The sequence below is a fragment of the Chaetodon trifascialis genome, chromosome 11 (assembly GCF_039877785.1).
Source record: "Chaetodon trifascialis isolate fChaTrf1 chromosome 11, fChaTrf1.hap1, whole genome shotgun sequence".
Taxonomy (NCBI): Eukaryota; Metazoa; Chordata; class Actinopteri; order Chaetodontiformes; family Chaetodontidae; genus Chaetodon; species Chaetodon trifascialis.
Genome location: NC_092066.1, coordinates 24,204,208 through 24,231,267, shown reverse-complemented (window position 1 = coordinate 24,231,267; position 27,060 = coordinate 24,204,208). Strand labels below are relative to the sequence as shown.

The 27,060-nt window shown below is 41.5% G+C and overlaps 1 protein-coding gene across 1 annotated transcript; it reads right to left on the bottom strand.

Moving 5' to 3' along the window:
• Positions 1-6,309: 6,309 nt before the first annotated feature.
• Positions 6,310-24,295, bottom strand: ttpa (tocopherol (alpha) transfer protein). The gene is made up of 5 exons (XM_070973418.1): positions 24,019-24,295; positions 21,314-21,467; positions 9,511-9,704; positions 8,792-8,902; positions 6,310-8,661 (listed from the first exon to the last, which is right to left on the bottom strand). The coding sequence occupies exons 1-5, from the start codon at positions 24,196-24,198 to the stop codon at positions 8,413-8,415; spliced, it is 888 nt and encodes a 295-aa protein (XP_070829519.1). The 5' UTR covers positions 24,199-24,295; the 3' UTR covers positions 6,310-8,412.
• Between the last annotated feature and the right edge of the window lie 2,765 nt (positions 24,296-27,060).

Sequence of the window (27,060 nt, the reverse complement as noted above, 5' to 3'; positions counted from 1 at the left end):
AGATAGGCGGGACAGGAGACTCTTCTGACCAATAGAATTCGAGAGGCGTTGATCTGATTCAACCGTGTGGATAGTCTTATCTTTTCCCCGCCCCCTCCGCTCCTCTGGAACGTGGCAAGATGGTAGATCCCCTGGCACCACCGCTGTAGCTCTGGCCCTTCTCCCACCACCGTTTTTTATTTAGATCTCCAAAAATATTTACGCAGAAACATTTCACAACAGGAGCATACAGATTTCTGGCCTTCTCACTTGACAGAGAATATAATACAGTCAAATGTCGGCTTATTTTGATATTATATATAGAACTATTGATGATTTCCCTTTAAACGCAATGAATGATGCATTGTCAGTCATAATTACTGTCACATATTTTGTGATTTCTGACTGTATTGTTAATACATGGGGTTACCATCAGCCACTTTCAATTTGACAAAAGAGAGACATGCAGTTTTGTGCCAGTTAAACGTAAAAGTGTTGTCAGAAAGCTTTTTTCACCACCACAGCAACTCTGTTCTATTCAAGGGTCCATGCACAAGAATAAGAAATACTGTTCACTGACTTTTGATCATCATCTCATCATTTGATCAATCTGACAATTGAGCATACACATGTAAAACCTTTGACTAAGCTTACCCACCTCAAACTAGTATCTAACCCTGATCATTCCTAACCTTGTTTATTATCCCAGTTTAAGGGTAACAGTTTCTGGTCCACTAGTTCACATGAGCCAGCACAAAGTCATCATACAATGATTGTGTTAATACATTTGGTCTGCTGAGGTAAGCTACAGAACATTTGCATCTTTCACTCAAACGCTATGCAGATGACGTGTGGACAAGCCATCAACACGATGTCTTTGTTTTGCATAGGCCCTACAGACCAACATCACATGCTGTACTTTGTAAATTTGTTTGCACTTTTACAACATTCACAACTAAGCAACTATCCACATGCAAGCCCTCCTGCAGAGTGCTGGCCATTTGCTTATCTCACAGGCATATCTAGCTCACATGTGGTCAGCTCACAGACAACAAAGCCGCAGGGTGCTGTGAGAAGGATAGTTGTTCTTACATTTGTATGTATGGTTGAGTGAATTGACCTAATCACAGAGTGGAGATAAATCTGAGGCGTGATCTAATCACCTGAATGGAACTGTATTTGCATGATGGGTGTGTGTGTGGGGCATTTAGTTTCGCCCACAAGTAAACTGTAATGTTAAAAACTCCAGCTTGCTCCCTGTACACCATGATTTGTCACAATTGCTGTGATTATCGCAATCCTGTCTACTTTGAATTCTGTTCAAAAACAATTTGATTTGACCTGGTGTATGTTTTAGAGGAACTGTAATTCCAATATTCTTCCAATGTATGGCATTCTCAAAAGACATAAAAAAAATGCTGGGCAGAGGTCACAGTAGCTGCTAAAGAATATAAACAATACAAGTTCATTGAATTCAACAGCAACATTTGCATCCCAGCTCATGCTTTAAATCAGCTGATTATTCTGCAAATGATCCTCCTTGAATCAAATAATTGATTGGTCTATAAATAGGGGAAGGGCCCACAACATTCAAGTTTGCAGCCTAGGCTCCTGGGGGGGACACCAGACGAACAGGACTTTACAAGGATCCTATGGACAGTGAAGTAATCCAGAGGAACTACACATAGGATTCACACACTCCCACCATGGCGGGCAGTTATCTGTTTCATTATGACCCCTTAGATCAGCACTTAAAGCAGCACAGACGTATCACCTTGTGGACTCACTATCTGTGTGGTGGTAGATAGGAGTTGGGTGCAGCATCTGCAGGGCAGAAAGCAGAGTGAGACTTTTCCACTGTGAAACTGAGTGTTGTGGAAAGGAAAACTGGAGCTGGAAAAGGTGTCTGGGGTGGTGGACAAGTCTTTGTAGTCCTATGAAGACAATTAAATGCTCTCATTGTCAATGACACCTTTAGGGGCATAATTGAGTGGTATGGCCTCCCCTGTCTGAATCACAGCGGTGTGTCAGTGGGCTTGTCTGCCTTTAATGTTGCAGATGAGGGTCCTGCAGACTATTATCAAATGAAAGTCCATAGCTTAATGTTGTTAACAAGGCTTTGGTAGGAAATGCATAATTTCCTTCTTGACACAAAAGAATACATCTGCAGAAAAGGCAGCAATGAAGGGATGTAGATGCAGCAAGAGGTCTGAGAGATATATTCCTGCTCACTGCACTGCCAGCCCGCTGTACCATGGTTGCCATGGACTTCTTACTTTTTACTTGCAGGTACACATACTGCCTGAAACATAATTACTCTTACATCCTTTCCAGCACAAAGAAACATAGCATGTTTCTGTCTGATTGAAATGTACAGCATTTTGCTCAACAGGCTGTTTCATGACAGAATTATTTTTCAGTTTCTGTTGTGAAGGGCATGTACTCCACCAGCTATTGCTCCAAAGTTTTGGTTTTAACGACACTCCGAAATGAACAAAAACCACTGAAACAAGAAAGACCAAGGTTAGTTCATTAATTTGTTTGAAAGGATTTGGGTTGGGTTGTGTGTGTATGTGTATTCTGGGTTTGGTCTCTAATAGTGGCTGTGCAGCAGGCCTTGGCTGAGCCACATCTCTCACTCTGTCCAGCAGCTCTCTCACACCCTCTGCTGACAGAGCATGCAAGACATCCTCTCTGTCCGAATAGCCTGGATTTCTCTGACCCACTTTGTTCATGCACTGTGTCGGCACTGTGGTGTATCTAAAGCTTATGTCTGTTTTCCAGCCATCTGAATGTGTGTGTGTGTGTGTGTGTGTGTGTGTGTGTGTGTGTGTGTGTGTGTGTGTGTGTGTGTGTGTGTGTGTGTGCGTGTGCGTGTGTGTGTGCGTGTGTGTGTGTGTGTGTGTTTCTCGATCAGTTTGGAGGAGAAGTTTAGGGAATGTTGCTGTTCAGTACCGCACTACGTCATGGCAGAGCTGCTACTGATGTAAGATGATGTAAGCTGTCACTGGTTCTTATGTACTTTAACAGTTAGCCCAATAAGCTGCATAGGTCCTCACAATTAATCAATTAGATAAACCATTGCATCAGTATGTTATTCAAGACAAAAACAGATGAATTCAGTGACTTTTCTGCTGTGCTCTTAATGCCTGACAGGTGGTGTTAGAGTGCACACATAAAGCTCAAATGTTGCGTCTGCAGTGAGGATCCACTGGGTCATGATTAATGCACAGAAATATAACACATTAATATGTTCTGACAACTCAAAAAGGCACTATGAACTACAGTAATCACTAAAACATAAACATGAAATACATTTTCTATGTAAAAAAAACAAATAAATGTTCTTATCATTTGATATCAGTCCATGTAAAAACAGAAGTTCCTGCTTGCTTTTCTATTTGTCAAATTTGAAAGACTCCAGTGCCAATGACTCATGTGTGTGTGTATCCTATAGAAATGATTTATTTAATTTCTGTAGAATTCAAATCCAAAAGCATTTCCTAGTAAGATCATTTCAGTCGAGTGTTCTGGATATTTGTTAACTTCAAAAATCCCTCTGAGCTGTACTGAAGCGACCTGCTATCAATCAATTGATACATCAATTCAATAGTTAAAGAATGTGGGCACTCTGAATGATGCCAGTGTGTTAAAATGAGTGTTTGGTGCTTGTGTATCAAGTGTTTTGTGTACACCTTCTTGTGACACACTGAAGAAAACTCAGTGAGTGTCACCACTCCATGTCCCCAAGAGGAGCAGTGTGGAAAGCACACAGGAAACTGTTGATTAACTTGTTGATTTCATCAAGTCAATTTGCATCACATCAGCATACAGTGACAAATCAAGTCTCTTCCAGTCTAAAAAAAACACTCTGCTAAGATCAAAGATCGTGCATGTACATCAATTTATACAACAATCATGGAAAAGACAGCTGAAATTAACAGCTTATGAAAAATGCATGTGTGTTATTTATATGTTCACATGTGGAATGTACAAAAGCCACTAAAGCTATATGAGAATTCATCACAGCTGGAATGCTATTTCACATGTGATATCATCCATTTTACATGTGAAATACCTGAAAACAATGTGCTCATATCATGTAAATTTACAGTGTATGAAACTACAAAAGTCCCATATGTGAATATGCCTCATGTGAAAGGGTGAGTTTTCTGAGTGTGATGTGATGCAGTGAAGCCAGACAAGTCCAGGCAAGTCTTGCAAGTGTCTTGGGTCTTAAAAATACTTTGTAAATATGATAATGATTTATTGTTTTTATGATGCTATGCATGGAAGTCTACACAGGCCAGCAAAGATCTGTAAAGAACCAAAGTGAGAAAAAACAAAACATCTCTGCAGCCTGGTTTCAAACTGTTTCTAATTGCATGTAATGATTAACTGCTCGGGTGTGCACTTGGTCACTATGCTGTTCAAACACAGAGAAGTTGCATTTGTGTCAGAGAGTTGTGTACATGGAATGTGGTGTAATGTCAACCAAACACTATTGCAATCTGGCCTGAAGGGGAAGTTAGTGGTTGGAGAGATGATGGAAGATGAATTTCTGCAGCTGACACCTGAAGAGTTGATATGATTTCCCGTGTGTTGACAGGCAGTCAGCAACACACAGGCTGCTCAGTCAGTTTGGAAAAGTAGGAGTCAGAATGTTTGTGAAATACAAGAAGTCAAAATTAGTTGGCTGAAGTTTCTCAGCCCATATACAGTCCGTAGCTGTTTAGCATCTCATGTGACTTATCCATAAAGCTGCTGTTGAAGCCTCCAAACTATCTCACATCTCCTTTCACTTAAATCCAGTAACTGCTGAACCTTAGATATCCCTTATGTATGTACTCATGTTGGCAGACCTGGTGTCAGGTACTGTACACCTTTTAAATGGACTGAACTGCAAACTGCCCTAAAACCGGAGTCCCACGTCCCGCCTGAACATTTTAAAGCTTGACTGTTTTTAAGGATTCCTTCTTGATTGTGTAATTGTGTTGTTTCTGTTTGTCAGCTGTGTTCTTTTGAATGTTTGTGTTCTTCTGTCTCTCCTGGAAAAGAAATCACATCTCAATGAAACTGCCAGGTTCAATAAAAATTAAATTAAATATTCATATCAAAGAAGTGTTGCTATTTCCCAGTTGGTAAGAAGGGACACATCCTTAGCGAATGAAATAGTTGCAGCATAGCTGACATCCTTATTGTCAGCTTGTGTCAGTGTACCTCACACTGCACAGACTACAGTCCTCAGATCTGTTCATGTTTGGAACATACGCTTCATTTTCTGTTGTTCCAGTTATAGCAGGGTTTAGACAGAGCCCAATTAAGTGACTTGACAGCTGCCAGGGAAGAGAAGGGAGGTCATAACAAGACACATTATTTCAACTACACAGCCAGTAGTCTGCAGCAAATAGCTTCTGATCTGAGATCTGTACTCTGTAGAGAACAAGCAGTAAAGAAAAAAAGCCTTATGATGAGTATCTGTATATACAGTATATGTCTTGTCAAAAGTGAACTATAGTTGTACTTGCCCTGTGTTGGTCCCAAGCATTTGCACAGTAATGTTTACTAGAGCAGGGCTGATATGTTTACTGACCTACTAACACTGATCAAAGGTCTGCACAGTGACAGTGCACAAAGAGAGAAACAGAGTGGAGGGAGGACAGTAAGAGTAGAAGAAAGGTGATCCAAGTAAATATCATCACTTTATGAAGGTGAATTATTGAAGTTTTGTAATGGAATAGCATAAGAAGCTGTTTACTATTTATTTTTATTTATTTATTTTTTTCAACAAGTCAGCTTTAGTTGTCTTATCTGCAAAACAAAATAAAAATTAACATACAGGGAAGAGGTCACTGTGTGAACATGTCCCAAGTGATGTTTTGTGCTTGGTGTGTTTGAAATAGTTGGTAGTAGTAGTGAATTAAGCATTATGTTTATAAGTGTCTTTAATCTGCTCACTGTCAGCTATTTTCTGTGATTTAAACCTCATCTCTGTCCCATGACAAGCTCACTCAATTTCATGACCTCATCTGCATTGAGCTGATAAGTTAACATGTGTGACCTGCATGATGTATATTTACATACAGTATGTATCTGTGTCCACCTATGATAATCTCCTTAAGACCAAAAAAACTAATTAGTCACTGAATGCCACCTTCTTAAGCTGCTGTTTGCACAATGCTGTTGAGCTGAACTGTGACTCAGCTGTTGTTTCCAGATGTAATTACAGACATAACACTGCATTTACAATCTGAGCCTCAAACCACAGGTTCCATGTGCCGCATGATTAACTTGAAACACATAGAAATGACTGAGAGCCTGTGCACAGATACGTTCCTCCACACCCTTTATTGACAACATGTACACAAATCCTGTCTCCTCATTAGCAGACTTACAACAACATGGGTGCATCTCTGTTAAATATCAATAAGATGTTTCCAGTTAAAAAAATTAGTACAATCATATTCTGCGGGGTAAATTAGTAAAAACTGTTAAAAACACGTTACCACAAGAGAACATCATAACTTGAGCTTTTGTGTATATTTTTCTTTTAAGTAACATTCAAGTCAATATCATTTTGATATGATCAGCATGACCCAAACACATTCATTTTCCTTTTTTAAAGGGCTAAAAGGTTAAATTCACAGATGAAAACTATTTTCTGTTAATATGGATCTATTCTAGGCTTTACAGTAATTAGTAATAATAATTATAAAGCTTGCTCCACATGATTCACATTCTTTTTACCGTACCAGGGGAAATGGGATATGTGTATAATATTGGTCCAAATGCAGCCAAAGGTTTCGTGTCATAAATAATAGAAAACTGTATATATATGTATAAAAAGTAAACTTCAAACTGTTAAAATGAAGAGCAAAGTTCAAATGATCAACCACGAACAAACAGGAACCTGCATGGACTGGTCTGCCTGGCTGATATAATGAATGTCTGGATGGAGTAAGAAGTTTGAGTTCTGCCTATTTTTACAAATCGTCAAACTCTCACAGTGACTCGTAAACTGAGTTCCCAGGATCACAGTTAGATGGTTGCTCTTGCCTCACTGTCCTCAGCTTATACAGACTGGCGTCTATATAAGTCTCCTCCTGGACATTCATCCCTGAGGTCCACTGGTGAATTGGCTGGTAATTATTAATGTCTAACTACACTGCAACTACACTAAAAAGCAATCCCTGAAAAACCTGTCTTGCTGTAACATTCATACAGTAACACCCAGAAGCGATCCTGTAAAAGACTGTAAAACTGTCCTGAGTTTAGATCCAGTTTCAACTCCATAAACAATTAGTTTGGGCAGTCAGCTCAATTAACCTAAACAAGCTGTTCAGCAAGCTGATACTAGAAAATCAAAATACACAAATGCATCTATTAATTACACTGAAATATTTAACATAGTGGAAAATACACTTATTTGCTTTCTTTTTTCGAGTAAAATAAGGAGATTAATACCATTTCCATGTTTCTACTTATGGCTCTGGAATCAGGATGGGGTTAGCCCATCTTAGCAATTTTTCACATGGCAGGATTACATACAAAGTTAGTGCAAAGACGCAAAAAACAAGAATACTCGTCTAATTACTCCGGGCGACACAAGTATGCAAGATTTACATCATTCGCACCTGAAGCTCAAAATTAGCAGAACCAACGAGCTCGTGGTGGACTACAATACTTAAAATATTGATGTTGCTGCAAAGACACTACAAACTGTAAGACATGGATGCTTCACATGCATCTTCAACCAACAGCACAGAATATCTAAACAACCAGCACAGTTTCAAGGTGAACATGCAAGATTAGTGTCACCAATTCAGTAACTGAACATATGTGAAATATGGTCACAATCTGTGCTTCTGTTCCTGAGTTATGGAAAAGTGTTTCTGCGAAACATTATGATGTCACAGTGAAGCTGACCTTTGACCTTTTGAATATAAAATGTCATCACTTCATCATCTTATCCAGTGAGACATTTGTGTGAAATTTTGTCAGAATTATGAATTATTGAGTTATGACCAAAATGTCTCTTGTGAGTTCAGTGACCTTTGACCTTTGACCACCAAAATCTAATCTGTTGAGCCAAAACTCCAAGTGGACATTTGTGCCAAATGTAATGAAATTCCCTCAAGGTGTTCCTCAAAAATGTGTTCCTCAGTGAGAAGACACAAAAATCTGAGCAAAGGGTGAACTTTGGTCAGATTTCAGTGAGCAATGCAACAAGGAAAACAATTGGTCAACAGGCACACATCATGTACTGCAAACCCAAAGGCCAGCGCTGAAATGCTTTGAAGAAGCACTGACAGCTTTCTTGATGCAGCCAACAGTCTGCACAGTTCGTATTCCGGAGTTAAGAACATGAGAAATTGCCACCAGAAAGCATGTAAAAGCATGTATATGTGACCTGAGAGGCCAAAATTGCCAACATCATCCCTCCGAGAGTCGTTCAGGCTCCCCTTCCTCTGAGATCAAGGAGTCATCAGGTGGTACGGCGATGTCACCTGTTGGGTGGGCGGCAATCTGCTGCAGGAGATTCTCGGACTGCAGCAGCTTATTGGTCCAGTCCTGACATGACTCCTCGATGTCTGGCCCCTCCCCTCCATATTCTGGAGGCAAGACAGGCGGTGAGAAGAAGTCGCTTAAAGTGTCATGGAAATCAACACCGTGCATATGGATCTACAGAGGGGAGAGAGGGAATTTGACTTTAAAAGTATGTCTGAAGCCATTTCTACTCAGTATTTGCATGTAAACTAGCAGACAGGTGTCTTTGCATTGTCTCAGCATGTGTGGTAGCCAGGCTGCTGACCCTCTGTTTGATCTTATCTGGCAGGAAGGGACGAATCATGGCGAAGACCGGCCGGAAGAACATTGGCTCATTGACCAGATGGATTCCTCTAACCTTCAGTGGAAAGGAGTCCTGAACACACACACACAAAGACAGAAACTGGCTGAGCACGCTGGCTACTTGGTCAGCCACACACATGCTGGTCTGTTAAAGAAAGAAAGAATCCAGCTTTAATGATGTGTTGTTCCAGCTGTGTTCCTTATATGTGACTGGAGAGTTACTGTGATAACATCCACATCTGTGGTATAACAGGTTGTAATATTGAGGTCAGTAGAGACCTTGAGTTCTTCCTTTTCTTGCCAGAAGCTTTATAAAGTGTCATCTGCATGGCAATAAAGATATTATTGAGGATGGAGACGTATATGAAGCATAGCACCATAGCATGTGAAGAGTTTAACTTCGTAAGATAAGATAAGATAGACTTTATTTATCCCACAACAGGGGAAATTCACATTACAGCAGCAACAAGACTGAGTGCAAGAAGTCAGAGGACAAGAAGACAAAAAAATATTGCACAAGTGTTATATACCCTATGGTAATTTACAATATACACAATACATACGCACTTGCACATTGCACATGAAAACAAAGGAAATATGTGAGATGTGAAGATGTTGTAGCACATTAATTTATTATTTACAATAAATTCAACATGATCAGAAGCATGATTGCAGGCCTACCGAAAGTACAGAGGATATCTTTCTGGCGAGGGAAGGGTTAATCTGCAGGGCGTGTCCTAAACTCCACCCCTGCAGGTCAAATATAGCCTTCAGGCCCCGCCTCTGTGTCTCTGTCTCCATTGAAATGATCTCTGATGTCATCAGGCTGACCCTGAACACCTGGAAGGCTGACCAGTCTTTTGGGTTCCACTGTCCTACAGACAGACAGACAGACAGACAGACAGACAGACAGACAGACAGACAGACAGACGTTACCGTACTGGCAAAAGTCAGTCTTTAAGATGATACATTTTTCACATTTAATGCTAAAGTTGTCCTCCTCCTCCTCCTCTGGTAGCTGGTTTCTGGCTGGGCTCGTGATTTCCCATCTTGTTTTCTGTATTTATTTTAATTTTCCTTAAACTTGAAAGTTTAAATTTTTGGTTGAATTGGACATCGAAAGACATATTTTATGGATGACCTTTGAGACCTCTGATATTTCACGGATACACTCTGCACTGGCCTACTGACAGAAAAAGCCTGCTTCGGCCTACCAACAGAAAAAGCCTGCAGGCAGCTAAAGCTAATTAGCACCAAGATGCCTCTTTTCTCCACAGATGTGCCTCTTTTCTCCACAGATGACCAGTTGCAGTGTTGGAAACTAAAGTCCAGTGTCTGGAAATAAACGCAGAAGTGAACAGACTTTGTGGAAATGACAGCACTTTGCCACTGACTCAAAACAGCGGACTGGAGAATGCTAACATCCAGCTAATTAGCTCTGATACAGCTCCCTCGAAACTAAAGGGCTGTGTACCGGGTGATAAATCTGCCAGTATTAGTCCTCCCTGGAATGCTCTCGGGGCAAAGCCCAAGAGTAAATCACCTGATATGGGTAGACGTCCAACAGGTAGAACCCAGCGCCCAGAGATCTGTGATGCGACAGGCTGGCCTGCGTTATCATCCTCCTCAACACCTGTGCAGAGTAAGACACAGCCGTGGATAAAAGCTAAAGGGAAGATGAGCAACAAAGCTCCCAAACCAGCTAGTGTGCAGTTACAAAATCGGTTTGCTCCACTACTGCAGGACCCTGGATCTCCGACTGAAAACCTGTACAACTTCTCAGACTCACAGAGAAGGGTAAGGCCTGACAGGAAGTCAGAAGCTAGAAAGCTACAAGGAAAGCTACTGACTGGTCCTGAGACTCTGATTGTTGGTGATTCTGATATTAAAGATGTGGGAAGAATGTACAGCAGAAACACAAAAGTGTTGTGCTTTCCTGATGATACAGTCTCCAACATGACCGACAAAATCCTCAGTATTGTTGCAGAAATTCCAACTCTGAAATACCTTGTACTGCACACAGGGGCAAATGACTTTGTGAAACGACAATCTGAAGTGCTCAAACGAGATTTAGGTAAACTGCTAAATGCAGTGAGCTCTCTGAATGCTGAAGTCTTCTTCAGTGGGCCCTTACCACCAGTTAGAGGAGGAGGAGAGAGATTCAGCAGATTGTTGGCAGTAAACAGATGGCTTTCAACTGCATGTGATGTCCACTCAGTGCATTTTATTGACAATTTCAACTTTTTCTGGGACCGCAGACATTTTTCAAAGGAGACAGACTTTCCCTAAACAAGTCAGGAGTAAAACTTTTTGCCTCTAACCTATCTTTCTTCCTGTGTCACACTGTTCCCACTCCCAAGGACAAGAGACAAGAGGAATCCAAACAAAAGCAGCAAACACCAAAACATGAAGGAGAACCAACTCTCCCCTCGCCTGTATGCTCTAACCATGAGGGATGCCAGAGCAAAAAAGCGGATGCCTCATGTCCTCCACCAGAGGCCACTGCTCGTGAGGATTCACTGACTCCAACCACTAAAGCTCCACCTAGGTCACCGTCTCCAACTGCCCAAACTCCATCTAGCTCATCATCGTCACTGGGTATCCCATCACCCTCCTCCCCCCTGCTGGAGTTTACTGACCAAATGAACAAACTTGTCAGCGCTGGTATCAGGCTTACTCCTCGCCCATCTGGGATCCTGTCCCCCCAAATTCCACCCCGCCCCCTACAACCACCCTGTCCCCCTCCAACACCACAGCGCCGACGGGCACCACCTCCACCCCTTCCACGGCTTGATCTGAACCTACTCCAGTCCCCTAGTGAGAGCCCAGCACAGCCACCTATTTGTGTTGGTTACTGATGTGTTCTGGGTCCAGCTTTTAAGGCAAATGTTATGCCTGACTTTTCCAAGGAAAAGCCAGGGCCCATTGTGCCGGAAGCTTCATTGATTCATGTCTCCTTAGGTAGGAGGAGAGGATCGGTCCATCTCTCCAGAAACATTACATCATCGAATTTAACATGTATTCCATGTCAGCCACAGTATGTTCTAAAACATGGGGATGTTGGACTTTTTAGCACATTTAACTTAGCTCTTTTAAATGTTAGGTCTTTGGCAGGCAAATCATTCTTAATCAATGACTTTATCATCAAGCATAAGCTTGATTTTATGTTTTTAACTGAAACTTGGTTAGGACAAGATAACAGCACAGCAGTTCTCAATGAGTCAGCCCCTCTGAATTTCAGTTTCATAAGTGAAGTAAGAATGCATAAGAGAGGAGGTGGAGTCGCCATTTTGTTTAATGATAGCATTCAATGCAAGAGAGTCTCTTATGGTCAGTTTGAATCTTTTGAATATGTTGCCACTCAATCAAAGTCTCCCTGTCAATCAGTCTTCGTAACCATCTACAAGCCCCCAAAATACAATGCAAAGTTTTCTGATGAGTTTGCCAATCTACTGTCTGTTGTTTGTATTGATTTTGACTGTGTTGTGTTAGTGGGTGACTTCAACATTCATGCTGATAATCTCAAAGATGGATGTGCTAAAGAACTTCTAAACATCCTGGAACATTTTGGCCTATCTCAACACGTAACACATTCAACACATAACAAAGGGCATATATTAGATTTGGTTATCTCCAAAGGGCTTAATATCTCTGAGGTTATGGTGACAGATGTTGCTCTTTCTGATCATTACTGTGTGTCATTTAAAATGGCCACACCTGCTATTCGTAACAAAAGTGGAACAGAGGTAATCAAAAAGCGTTATATTAATGATAACACCTGTGCAGTCTTCACTCAGTCTTTTACACCATCACCAACACTGCCCTCAGCGTCAACTGATGACCTTGTAAATGATTTCAGTTCCAAAGTTATGACTATTATTGACTCCATCGCTCCAATTAAGACCAAAGTTTTGTCAGGAAGGAAAAAGGCACCTTGGAGAAACACCACACTGGTCAAAGTCCAGAAAAGAGTCTGCAGACAGGCAGAGCGCAGGTGGCGAAAAACCAAACTCCAGTTTCATTATGAGAGTTATAAAAACAGTCTCCACACCTATAACCATGAACTAAAGAAGGCAAGGCAAGCATTCTTCTCAGAGATTATCAACAGAAACTGTAATAATGCCCGCACTTTATTTTCTGTTGTGGACAGACTGACAAACCCTACAGCATCAGTCCCTCCTGAGCTGCTGTCCAACAAGTCATGCAATGATTTTACAGCCTTTTTTACAGATAAAATTTTCAGGATAAGACAAACAGTGTGCAGCTCCAACTCAGGCAAAATGATAAGTCCATCTGTGCCTTCTTGTTCTCCAGTTAATCTAGCACATTTTAACCTTCTAGACCATACAAGGCTGACAGAAACTGTATCACAGTTAAAATCCACAACATGCTGCCTTGATACTCTGCCAACAAACTTTTTTAAAAATGTTTTTAATTGCATAGCTCCAGATGTGTTGCAGATAATAAATAATTCTCTTCAGTCCGGTCAGTTTCCCCAGGCCTTGAAAACTGCAGTAATAAAACCTCTCCTAAAAAAGACTAATCTGGATGCTTCAGTAATAAGTAGGGCCAATATCAAATCTTCCCTTTCTAAGAAAAATTATTGAAAGGGTTGTTTTTCAACAAATGCATGCTTTCGTGATGCAGAACAATCGTTTTAATGCATTTCAGTCTGGATTTCGTCCACACCACAGCACTGAGACTGTACTTATCAAAGTTTTAAATGACATAGATCTGAATAATGATGCTTCGAAAAGCTCAGTCTTAGTATTATTAGATCTCAGTGCTGCCTTTGACACGGTTGATCATGACATACTTCTTGACAGACTGGAAAAGTGGGTGGGACTTACTGGCACTGTACTACACTGGTTCAAATCCTATTTACAAGATAGAGACTACTTTGTGTCAATTGGTGAGCATGTGTCTGAACGAAAAAAGATGATGTGTGGGGTGCCACAAGGGTCCATTCTCGGACCACTTTTTTTCAATATCTACATGTTGCCCCTAGCTCAGATTATGGAGCATCATAATATCTCTTATCATACTTACGCAGATGATACACAACTTTATATATCTGTGTCATCACATGACTACAGTCCCTTACTTTCACTGAGTGAGTGTATTCATCAAATCAATGAGTGGATGTGCCAGAATTTTCTTCAGCTTAATGCAGATAAGACAGAAGTGATTGTATTTGGCCCCAAAAATGAAAGGTCAAAGATCAGTGCTCAACTTAACTCCATGTCACTGACAACAACAGATAAAGCCAGAAATCTTGGTGTAATTATTGATTCGGACCTGAATTTTAACAACCATTTAAAGCTGATTACCAAATCAGCCTACTACCACCTGAAAAATATAACCAGAATCAAGGGTTGTCTGTCCAAAGAAGACATGGAAAAACTTGTTCATGCATTCATTTTCAGTAGGTTGGACTATCGCAATGGAGTCTTTACTGGTCTAAACAAAAAATCAATTAGGCAACTACAGCTGATCCAAAATGCGGCTGCACGAGTCCTTACAAACACCAGAAAAATGGACCATATCACACCAGTCCTCAGATCACTACATTGGCTTCCTGTGAGTCAAAGAATAGACTTTAAAATCTTACTGTTGGTCTATAAAGCATTAAATGGTCTAGGACCAAAATATATTCTAGATTTATTGACTCCATATGAAGTATCCAGACCTCTCAGGTCATCAAGGACAGGTCTATTGTGTGTTCCCAGAATCAGAACCAAACAAAGTGAAGCAGCTTTCAGTTATTATGCTCCTCACCTGTGGAACATTCTCCCTGCACACCTGAGGTCTGCACCAAGTGTCAGCTCATTTAAATCAGGGTTGAAAACATTATTATTTGCTACAGCTTTTACTTAAAGTAAATGTATTTGCTCAATGGTTTTAATCATTTTAAATCCTAAATTATTGTCTTTTACTGGTGTCTGTTTTTAATTTTCCTTTAATTGTATTTTATTTTTTATTTATTTTTTGTTCTCTTCTAATCAAAATGTATGATTTTTATGCTTCTGAAAAGCACTTTGAATTGCCTAGTGTATGAATTGTGCTATACAAATAAATTTGCCTTGCCTTGCCTTGCCTAAAGGTTTTAGCTTTTAGCTAAGCTGTAACAGCTATCAATAGGAACAATCTGATGAACTACAACTCCACCTATGCCATGAGTTTCTGCACTGGGACTTCTGTTAACCCCTTACGTCAACAATAAACCCTAATATTAGGCCTTACAGTTTTTCACAGTTCTTAACACACGTTTCTCAAAACACTAACGGATTCCTTCAAATTGTACACACAAACCTGAAAACCTCACACACAAAATGCTAAACCTGACACTGCCTTTTCAAGATGACTCTTTGCAATCAAATCTCTTAACTGTTCACAAAATGGAACTCGTGTTCTCATTTGGTACACACAGCCACATTCTCGAATGACACACACATACGAGTCAATTGATACACACAGCTCAGCAACTGCTGCACACTACCAAGCATTCACAGCACACTGAAGTGCAAAATTGAAAACCCAATTATAGAAATGCAACACCCAATGTGAATGGCAATGACTCATGAGAAATACCCATTTTTCCTTTTGGAAAATGTCTGTGTAGGCCCACTCCTTCAAACATAAAATATCACACAAGTATGCAGCAAATGATTGTTTTATTTACAGTGTTTCAGTGCACAAGAAAATGTACGTTTAAAAAAAAAAAAAAAAAAAAAAAGTCAAAAGGTTACACTTTTGCCTCAAACACGCCCACCCCCCCTCCTCCCCTTTCACAGAAGGAATTAGACAACATCAAGTCTCCTGTTTCTATCTGGCCAGAGGGCCTCATCCACGTCACAGAGGATGGTCTCTCTGGCAAGGCACCTCTGGAAAAATCGTCTTGAGTGCCTCATGAAGCCTTGACAGGCCTCAGCAGAGATGTCACCACAGACCTCCTCCATGGCCTGCAGCAGTGGGACCTGGCCCTGGGGGTTTCTTTCATAAACCTTCCACCTCCAAGCGGAAAAGAATGCCTCAATGGGGTTTAGGAAAGGGGAATAAGGGGGGAGGTAAAGTACAGAAAATTCTGGGTGGTCCTGGAACCACTCCCTTACTACTGCGGTCTTGTGGAAGCTGACATTGTCCCAGATTACTACATAGTGGATCCCCGGGTCAACAATCTGGCCTCGTGGCACCAGCAGGCCATGCAGGCTATCCAGGAATGTGATCAGCCGCGCAGTATTGTAGGCCCCCAGGCTAGCGTGGCGATGCAGGATTCCATGATGGTTCATGGCTGCACACATTGTGATATTCCCACCACGCTGCCCAGGGACCTCAACAATGGCCCTTGACCAATGACCAATTCTGTTCCTGCGCCGCCTCCTCCTCTTCACCAGGTTGAAGCCAGCCTCATCAATGAAAATATATTCATACAGCTCATTGGCTGTATCATGCTCCTGGATCCGCTGAAACACAGAATGAGAATGCAAGTTACAATATCGCCACAGAGCCGCACAGTGGGATACAGTGAGACACTGCAGAAAAGGAACTATATTGAATTACAGGTACAATACTTGTATGTGTCGGTGCTGAATACTGTATATGGAACTTACAAGCACAAACTCTCGCTGGAGATCCTTTATGCGTTCAGTATTCCTGTCAAATGGCACACAGTACACTTGCTTCATCTGCATGCTATTCCTACGTAGGATGTTGAGAGACTTATTGTTTGTATGTTCCGGAAAATTGCGTGGTCTGCAAGGATCCTCTTTCGGATTTGCTTCAGTGTGATGGCATTGTTTTCCCTCACCATGTTCACAATTTCTGTCTCCTGCTCTTCAGAAACAATGCGTTGTCTCCCACCCCGATAATGTTGTCCTTCAGTCCTGCAAAATACAGATACTGTCAGCACACTGTATTTTACTGATATGCAGTATTACTGTACAGTAGAGAACACAAGGCAAATAGATTTACTGTAGTACCTGTTCTCTACTCTGAAGGTCCTGATGATTCCAGCGACGGTGAAACGGCTGAGGTTTGGCTGGACTCTCAGGCCAGCCTCTCTAATGCTCAGACCATGATTCAGAACATGGTCAACAATAGTGGCCCGGATCTGATTGGAAATTATTGCTCTCCTCCTCCTTTCTCCTCCTCCTCCTTCTTCTTGTCCTCCTTGTCCCACTCTTCCTCCTCCTCGTCCTCTTCCTCCTCTCACTCTTACCCCTCTCCTTCTCTGGTTGTTGTTCTCCATTGTTCAATGCTCACCAAACAAAGCAGAGGCTCAAGGCCCTTTTACGCTGCAGTTCTCCTGATTGCAAATTGCTCACCTGACCTGGGTGTTCAGAGATTTGCACCCTAACTGTGTGTTGTGGGTTGATGCTTTGAGATTTCAATTGGGGTGTGTGTGCAACAACTGACCATTGTGTGTACAGCTTTGACAACAAGGTGATGTGTAATTGACATCAGAGTGTAAAGAAGGAAAGTCAGAGTCTAATGCAGATAAGGGAGTGTTTAGATGTGGCAAATTGGGCCGAGCAATTGGTACTTCAAGTGAGGGTTTTGCAAACTGTGCCAAATTATCGATTGTTGTGTGTTAAGAACCGTGAAAAACTGTAAAGCGGTGTTGAATGTTTCTGATCACCTGAGGCAGCAGAACACGCTGTAAACAAACTGACATCAGAAACAATCAACATAAAGCTGTTATATTAGAAAACATTTGGCTGTTCACACCATAGATGTATTCAAAGAGCTCAATATGGCATTGCTGAACACACTTGCTGCCAATTTGCCCCTGTGGTCAACTGTGGTACAACAAAAAAATCTCCCCCAGGGTTTCGCCATAGACCATAATTGTAAAAGTAACATCTAGAAAACTGTGGACAGGAAATCTCGAACAGCACACACCATCAATTATTACTCTACTTACACACGTGCAGTCAGTCGGACCATGCTGATGTAAACCGGGATGACAAAAAACTTTCTTTGGCTTGAACTGAGCCAACAGATTTCATGCAAATGAATGAGCACCCTCCATCCAGTGTCCAGCTCTCGATGGATCATGATATCAACGATTCACACATTCAGAATATGCAGAGCAACATTTGAACTCATTCCAATGTTTGTTGTGTTTGTGTCCATCTGATGAATAGAAATCCCATATTCACTCTTATTTTGGGCCAGTCTCTTTTGGTCTCCACCAACTCCTGAGGGAAATATCTGCCTGTTTAGTGGCTAGATGCTCCACCTTGTTAATCAGCTACTCACTAACTTTCTGTTTGATGCTTTGCAGGTGCCTTATCAGATTTAGTTATTTTCTTTTTCACTGAATAATAACAACAATAACTTAATCTACACAGCACCTTTTAAAAACAAAGTTAGAAGTGCTACAATAAAAATAAAAACTTAGTACACTTGCCAGTATCAGCATATCAGGCGCAAATGTAGTGTAACACATTCAAAGCAGGCAGAGAGGTCACAATCATGCGAGTAGCTTCACATGTAGGCAATCTGAGTAATGAGGGAGTGGACAAACTGGTTTAATGAGGAACCTGATGTCAATACTCAACTTTCAAAGACATTGGGATGCAGGAAATATGAGAACCACAGACAAAGGTCATGGTGACAATGCTATGTGAACTAGGCACTGCTTCCATGTATTTACATTTTTGGGATATTATGACTATTTGCATTTCTGGTTAGATGCTAAACTGTTTGTTGTCTCTGTGTTGCACTCTGACGATGACAGTAAAGTTCAATCTAATCTAATATAATCTAAACTAGGACTGTCAGAGACAAGTGTAGACCAGAGTGGGAAACGGGTGTGCTAAAACAAATCTAGGAGCTGTACATCCAGAAGACAGCAGTAATGCAACAACATACAGTAGCAGCTACACCGCTAGGTAGACATGAAAGCCTTCTGGGTCTGTAATCAGTACAGAAGTGAAGCAGCTGCATCAGAAAATGTCTGGTTGTTTGCGAAAAAGCTGAAGGCACATCCCTGTGTACATAAAGACTTACAGCTAGCCTCAGGAGTTTGTTATTCTGTAATTACAGCTTGAGTGAGGACAGCGGCCATCGTTCAGCAAGTTACATCGGCTCACTTTAAAGGTGCAATGTGTAAGAATTGGCCACCTATTGAAGGTCACTCCAAACAAATGGGGGGCAGCATATCACCAGAGTAATCACTAACTGCTGCTCACCGTATCTTACATACTGTATATCCGCTGTCTTTAGCTGGTTAGCTCAGTTAGCCATGCAGCTAGTGGCCCTATTAGCTGAGTGTTGGGTGGGAGTACTGGTGTTCACACTGCAGGCCACAGAACTGGTCTCAGCAGCCTCCCAGTGAACACGGTTGGACTGGGACCAAACACAGCCTCCGAGACAAACAGAGGACAGTTTGATGACAGGGAAAACAGTGGTGAGGTGATTAGCATTGGCTCCGACCATGGCAGGCTGGAGTTATAGATTGATCTAACTACAAATACACACAGATGGCATCAGCCACCACAGCAGTTATACACGCATGGGAATGAATACCAGTAGACTGTGTGGACATGTTCAGCATTTAAAAATGGGAAAATATGTCACTAGCTTTTTTTATATATGTGTTTATGTATGTGTGTGTGTGTGTGTGTGTGTGTGTGTGTGTGTGTGTGTGTGTATATATATATAGAGAGAGAGAGAGAGAGAGAGAGAGAGAGACAAGTGAACAATGAATACATTTTTACTTTTAAATGGAACTGTTGAGTAAATTCCTCTGAGAACCTGCTCATAAACTCAGCTACGTCAGAACTTTGTCGCTACTTTCTCTGTAATTATTGCAAAATTTCCAAGAAGCTTTCAACAAGTTATTGGAAACTTCAAAGGGTAACCTGTGTTAGGATGTGTCTTTTCCCAGTGTTTCTTCCTTTCCTTTTTCCCTAGTGTTAATTGTTTATTTGTCTGTCTCCCCCTGTCTGTCTGAGAATGGGCGGTCCTTTACCCATGCACCGTGGTGACCTAATTACCTGCACACCTGAGGCGTGTTGGAGCTGATTGCTGGCTGCATTTAAGGGAGGCTCTCTGGTCTTGTGGTTGCCAGTTCGTCCTGATCTCAACTGTGTGTATGTCCTGTCTCAGTGTGAGTAACTCCCAAGAAAAGCCTTTGTTGGTTCTGCCCTGGTGTATTGTCCTGCAATTTATCCAGTGGGTTTTTGTGTAGCCCTTTTGGACTTATGCTCTTGTTCTGCTCTTTCTTTCAGTGTACTCAGTCCTGCTCAGTGTGCCTATCAGCCTTAGTCTCCAGCGTGGTGTTTTTGGTTATCTCCACTCAGTTTGAGTGCGCCTTTTGCTCCTCCTTTTTGTAAATAAATTTAGTTTGTGTTTTGTGACATTGTCTCTGTTTTTGTTCTGCACTTAGAGTCCTGAAATATTTTCTTATTAAGGAAAATCCTCACAACCTGTTTTGAGTTTCAATAAGTATGAATTTAGTGCCCACAAGTTACAGGGAAATGAAAGTTAGAATCCATAAAGGTTTTATGAAATCAAACCACCATTTTGATTCTATTTGGTCTGACCTTGCAAGATTTTGTGTAAAATGAAATGAAATCTTGCACCGTTCATCATGTCCACATCATGTCCACATCATGTCTTCTCCACATAAAGCAAAGCCTCTGTGCGCACATCACTGCAGCCTCTTCTGCTAACACTGATGGTAGTTTGTTGGGAGGACGGTTTTGACAGCACTGCAACCATCAGGTGCTGACTTTACAGATGGTACGATACTGACATTGTACTGTAGCTGAAGACAGTGTCACAACATTCTCATTGAGCATTGCCTTTTTTACAGTGTAATTCACGCTGGACTTCATTTTGCCCTCTTCATCTTGCCTCACCATTTCCCAGTGACCACTTCTTCCTTTGCACTAGTTTTTCAGAACAGCAAAGGTAAAGTACGCCCTCGGAAAGTTAAAATACATAAGCTCAGAAGAAATGGGAAACAAAGCATACAGTATATTGTCTGTTAATACATTCTAATGTGTTAATTGACTAATTATTGACATCCCTAGTTTTCCTTCCCATAGTTTTCATTGCTGGCAGCTGAGTCCACCAGTCCTGCTTTGGATTCAGACTGTTTACCTAAGCTCAAGGGAATCACAGGAAAATGCTGTTTGCTCCCAAAGAGAAACCTCATCCATCGTTCATGTGGTCTCCTGACTATTGTTGAAAAAAGATGTGAAGCTGTCCTTTAAACCGCAGTCACTCTTACAACGGTAACCACGGTGTTGCCAAACCACCCATGACTGAATCTTAAGGATTATGACTTTAAGTGACTGTGTCTGGTGGCATTTTGTTTAAAAACCAAACAAAAACCAGCAGAAAGAGAAAACACATCTGTTCTGTGCAGCCACACACACACACACACACACACACACACACACACACACACACACACACACACACACACACACACACACACACACACACACACACACTCTTGTACACTGACCAATCCTGTAGATGAGCACCCTGCTGCCAGTGTGGTCCCGCTGTGGGAGGACGGCATGGTACGACGTGTTGAGGAGGCCGAGCACCGAGGAGGGAGACAGACAGGTGCTGATCTCAGGACTCTCCTTCCGCCACTGCTGGTAGTTCAGTAAGAGCTGCACAGGACACATGCCATGTTCAGGGACAGCAGGAAATTCACAGGATTCTACGATATGGCTGAAAACCTGCAACTCCAGCTGAAGCATCAGTGCATTGAAGAAGATGTGCTGTAAGCTGTCAGGACTGTGCACAGATCAAATGGCTTTATAACCTTTAATTTACTCTGATATCTGTGCCAAACCCTCACAGTAAATGCTCCTGCTTCTGGAGATCAAACAGGAAATGGAAATAGCCTGGGCTGTTGGGTTGTAATAAAAGCAAATTCAAAACACTCCTTGACTGGTAAAAGTCAGTTTGTATTTGTGTATCAGTGATTCAGGCCATGAGCACAGACTGCTGAGCGTTGACACGTGCCTGAGATCCAGTTACTTTCAAGTGAAAACAAGCAAGTTGGCCTTAATATTGAGCTCTCGATGACTTCAACATATAGTCACTCACTAAGACAAGATCTGTGCTCACACTGACACTCACTCACATGATAGACCGTGAATGTCTGGCTGCTTTGTATTGTGTAACAGACACCATACACCCATGTCAGAATACAACTGTACTGTAAATACTCTCCTGCTTCACTAGATTATTTAGAGAGGAATTTGTTTGTCAGTTTGGCCTTTTTGAACACAGCGCTTGTAAAGTCAACTCAATCAGCTACTGGCCAACCACGACCAAAGCACTGGAGCAGAAGACGACTGTGTGCTGAGCTTTGTGTCTTACAAGACTGAACACAGCCAGTTTGTTTTTGTTATCAGTTGGTTGGAAGGAAAGTAACCAAGTGCAACTAACAGATAAAGCTGCAATATGTACTCATTAGTTCAATTTGTGCGTCATTCTTTGATATTTGGTAATAAAACAGTCAACACTATACTTAAAGACAGAAAAACTGACCAGGAGACAACAGCTAAGAATAAAAAGCACTGTGTTTAGTGTTTTAGTGACCTAATTGGTAGATATTTAACCTTGTCACGGTAGGAAAAGAACAAGTGTTACTAATAACATTAACAATGGCTCTGTTCTACTCAAGTAAGTCAGGACAGTGTGACAGTGAGCCAGTGTGAACACAAGCAGGAACTGAAAATGAAGCAGATGAATGAAATTCAGCCATCATTCATTCTATCGTTTACACCTGTGACATGGCAAAATGTACTCTGTGAAAAAGGTCCATCATTAAAGAAGGGTAGTGTCTCAATAGTTCACAGTGTCCATGGGCACTATTTGTTCTGCAGAGAATATTTCTGGTCTGAAACTGTCTGCATGGCTGCTTCACGTCCTCATTGCCAATAAGGATAAGTGTGAAATGTGTGATTAGCCTGAAATGATACTGCAAGAGAACAGTTAATCAGTGAGGAGAACACAGGTGTCTTCTGTCTGCTTAAGCAACACATGCCTTTACTGCGCTCAGACCCGTCCATGGTGCACCCACACTCCATGTGTTGCTGTTTGATTCTGTTGATTGTGAGGACATGTAAAGTCTGGGCTTGACTGACACGTCCCTCGCTTTCTTTCAGTGTTGCTGCACAAGTTTTTTGCTATTTGTTCTTAGTAGAATTTAGAGACATCCAGCTTTGACCTGACGAGCGCTCTACTTGTGATTGTGTGATTGTGTTTCTCCATTTGGATTACAGCCATCATCTTTTCATAGTCCTTCACTGGAGAATCATAGATGTTCCATGCATTCCACCTGGTGATGGGGTGCTTGTAGTATTCCCAGTGCTCGGGCTGTAGCGGAGTAAAAAGTACAACTGGAGTAGAAGGAAAAGTGTCTTATTGTACTTATTGTACAATGATTGTGTACATGTTCTTACTTATACTTGAGTAATTAAACTAAGTCAAATATACTTACTATCCATCCATCCATCCATCCATCCATTTTCTATACCCGACTATCCCTCTCCGGTGTTGTAGGTGGGCTGGAGCCTATCCCAGCTGTCAACGCGCGAGAGGCGGGTACATACAGAGACAGACAACCATTCACGCTCACACTCACACTTAGGGACAATTTAGAGTCACCAATTAACCTAATGAGCATGAGCATTTGGTCTGTGGGAGGAAGCCGGAGTGCCCGGAGAGAGCTCACGCACGCACGGGAAGAACATGCAAACTTGACACGGAAGGGTCCCGCCCGACCCGGGGATCGAACCGGCAACCTTCTTGCTGTGGGCACGCGCACTACCTGCTAGCGCCACCGTGCCGCCCATATACCTAGTAGAACATATTAAATCTAAGTTATTAACCTCTTCTGACTATCTGATCTCCCGGACTGACTTCAAACCAGCTGCATGCAGACATGAGCTTTAGATTGACTGTGAGGCTCTGCCACGACGACGACAACAATGATTAGGATTTTTGTTATGATTACTAGTATGACTATGATTATGATTACTACATGTCATGGACATTTAAAGTCACAGAGCGACCACACTTCTTCACTCTGTGTCATGGTGTGCAGACACTGCAGACAGCGATCCTTAAGGAAAGTGAAGAGAAAACTTGAGTTTCTCTCACTCTGAACTGTCGCTGTGTGTTTCCTGGAGGGAGGTTAGGGTGTACCTTCAGAGAGAGCTCCACGTCGAAGTCTCTGGCCCGCAGAAACCTGAGCAGGAAGCCGTGGGAGAAGGTCCGGACAGCGGACAGCTCGCTGGCCTGCATCGCCCTCCGCCTCAGGCTGCTCACGTATGGCCCGAGCTGCTCCGACTCGTCCGGGAGTTCACTGAGCTGAGGCCCGTTCATGTCGCACCCAAGTCCCGTTACATGTCAGTGCCAGCGGGCTGCTGCTGAAGAAGGGAAAGACGGACTGCAAATGGACGGAGGGAGTGTGTGTGTGTGTGTGTGTGTGTGTGTGTGAGAGAGAGAGAGAGAGAGAGAGAGAGAGAGAGAGAGAGAGAGAGAGAGAGAGAGAGAGAGAGAGAGAGAGAGATCCTGATACGCACAGAATGAATACTATGAGTTGGAGCGCCTAGAAAAGGTTCAGGTGTCTGAGGGAGTGAGGGCCTTCATTCTGTTCGATCAGTATTCTGCAACATTTCATCAACATATTCACGAACTTCAGTGCTCAAAAAGTTTTTTGCTGCAGGATGTAGAACAAGTTGTTCTGAGCCCACGTCCACCAGAAACGCGCCAACTCCCCCTGCTGGTCATTAGCAGCTACTGCAGCGACACATTATTTACATCCTGAGAACCAAGGGAAAAAAGTATCTTAAGAACGATTTTATCATAACACAACGAAATCATAATAGGCTGACAAGAAAACAAGAATGTCAATACAATGCCAATACATTTTTTTTTAAATGAAACTGAACATGTTGCCTGTATTGTTGAACTGCTGAACAAAACTGACATTATTAAACATTCATAACATTGCTATTATTTTTCCTTATAAAAAGTTTAACTGAACTCTGACTCTGATGTTATGATCCCTGACATGTTCATAAACAAGAAAATATATGATTACCATAGTTTAAAAAAAACAATATTGTAACAATATTTGACTTATCTCTTTTCCTGGCATTTGCGTTTTGCTGCAGTCTCCATTTTGTCTCAGCATGAAAACAAAGTTCCCCTCATCCCACCCAAACACTTGAGATATCATTGGAAAGGCCAGGATGTCCTCTATTGAGCACACCAGGACTTAGCAGGGTAGCTCAAATGAGTCAAAAGATATAGACCAAAACCAAATGTTCACTACAGAGGACACAAATGAATATGCTGGGTCTCAGGAGGATATGTAATAGTTTACTTTGCACCACAGTCTTTTATAAAGACGGTGCACAACATACGTAAGGAAATAAAACCCCGAACAGGAGCAATAGTATAAAGTTAAAGCACAGAATGTATAAAATCATGTGAAATAAGTGTGCAAGCTTCTAGCTTGCCCACTAATACAACATTTAAAAAAAAAGTGCTGCAGGACCTAAATATGAGGCAAAGGGTGGGCAAAATAACACGAACACCTGTACACTGTAATAAATAAATTCTGACTTTGAACATTAAAATGTTTGCTGACACTGTCACAGAGGTACTGAACCAGGTCTTCAGAATATTAACATTAAAACTCAAATTAGCTCAAGAGAATAGCAGCAAGAGAATTTCTCGAATTGGGATCAATAAGGTGATGTCTGATGTTCCTGTGTTAATCATTTCATATACTTTGAAAAGTACTGCAGTTTTTAACTGCTCCTGCCACTTTGCTGCAACTCTATCTTTAATTTTATGAAGAGTGTTTCATGCAGGTATGGACTCTGCTGGATTCATGCCTCAGAGCATGAACTCAGATGCTCAGAGTTTCGCAGTCACACTGTGTATTTGCATGTCATTGACGTGGAATGAAAGAAACCATGTGTAGAAATCGTCATCACAGTTTACTTGAGAAATGTTGGGACACTCTCATCTGCTCTAACGTCAGTCTAACATGGTCAGTCTAACATTTGTTGGTGTGATCCATTCTAATTGAGTCATATATTGTGTATTGCCACTGTAGGAGCAATCTTCAAAATGAACCACAGCTTATTCGTGCACATGTATGCATGCACATACATCATAGGTGAGCTCCAGTACTTCACAAATAGCACTACACCTCTGGATGAGTCTGACAGAAAACCTACTTTAAACAATTTTTTTTTTATTGTGGATGAATTCAAATATCAATATCATCAATTGAAATACTGTATGTGACATGTCAGTTGTTAAACAACAACAGTAGTCTTGTCTTTAAGTGCAGTGGTGAAGAAAATGTGTCTCTGGGTTTCAGCAACTTACCCTGCTGGCTTCGCTGTCTCGTCTTGCCATGGCAGATGATAATAACCAACAGGAACAAAGATGAAACAAATCAACGCATATACTATAACAAATATCTGATCGCAGTTCAACTAGTGAATCTGTGAAAAGTGAGTCTCTGAGGTTTGGCTCTGGGTAGTCCTCTTACATACACTCCTTACATTCCGGAATGGATTTTTACATCACACGCAGAATTCTGCATTCTATTGGCTTTAGTCTCCATTTATGGAGACGCTAATACTAATTATAGTGTGACTGCACACACCTTGCAATCTAGTAAATGCAAAAGAAGTGTGTCTTAGTAATAATATAAGCAGGGAGGCCCGTCTATCATCTACTATACATGCTTGTTCCTGATTGAAGATCCTTTCCGTTGTAAAATATGGGTGCTTCAGGATGAAACCCCATCAGATGGCTGAAGATCTGTCATGTTTGTGTTTTTTTGATGACACAGTAATATTACAATATGCCACCACAGTTTAATTGTCCCCAAAACATGACCCACACCTGAAGTATTGTTATTTCTACTTTCTTTATTAAATGTCATTCAATTCACTGAATGTGGGCCAAAGATATGCTACACACATGTAAATCAAAATTCAATACTTTTTATCTCTCCAAAAGGTCAAAAGGCACAATTAAGGCCCTGACCATTGACTAACCGAAACACCCTGAATATATTACGCTGATTGTCAAAGATGCATGAATCACACTTAAGCTGAAGCTGAAACTAATCAACACTAAACTGTGAAATTAAACCATTCAATTGAAAGTGTTAGCCTGATTCTTTCATTGGAAACCCAAGAACAAACCGGAGAA

Excerpts from the sequence above, each read along its gene's own strand:
- ttpa (XM_070973418.1), bottom strand. The coding sequence starts at position 24,198 with ATGAACGGGCCTCAGCTCAGTGAACTCCCGGACGAGTCGGAGCAGCTC. Across the intron at positions 21,468-24,018 it reads ACGTGGAGCTCTCTCTGAAG|CTCTTACTGAACTACCAGCA; the intron begins GTACACCCTAAC and ends TGTCCTGTGCAG. Across the intron at positions 8,903-9,510 it reads AGATATCCTCTGTACTTTCG|GACTCCTTTCCACTGAAGGT; the intron begins GTAGGCCTGCAA and ends GTGTGTGTTCAG.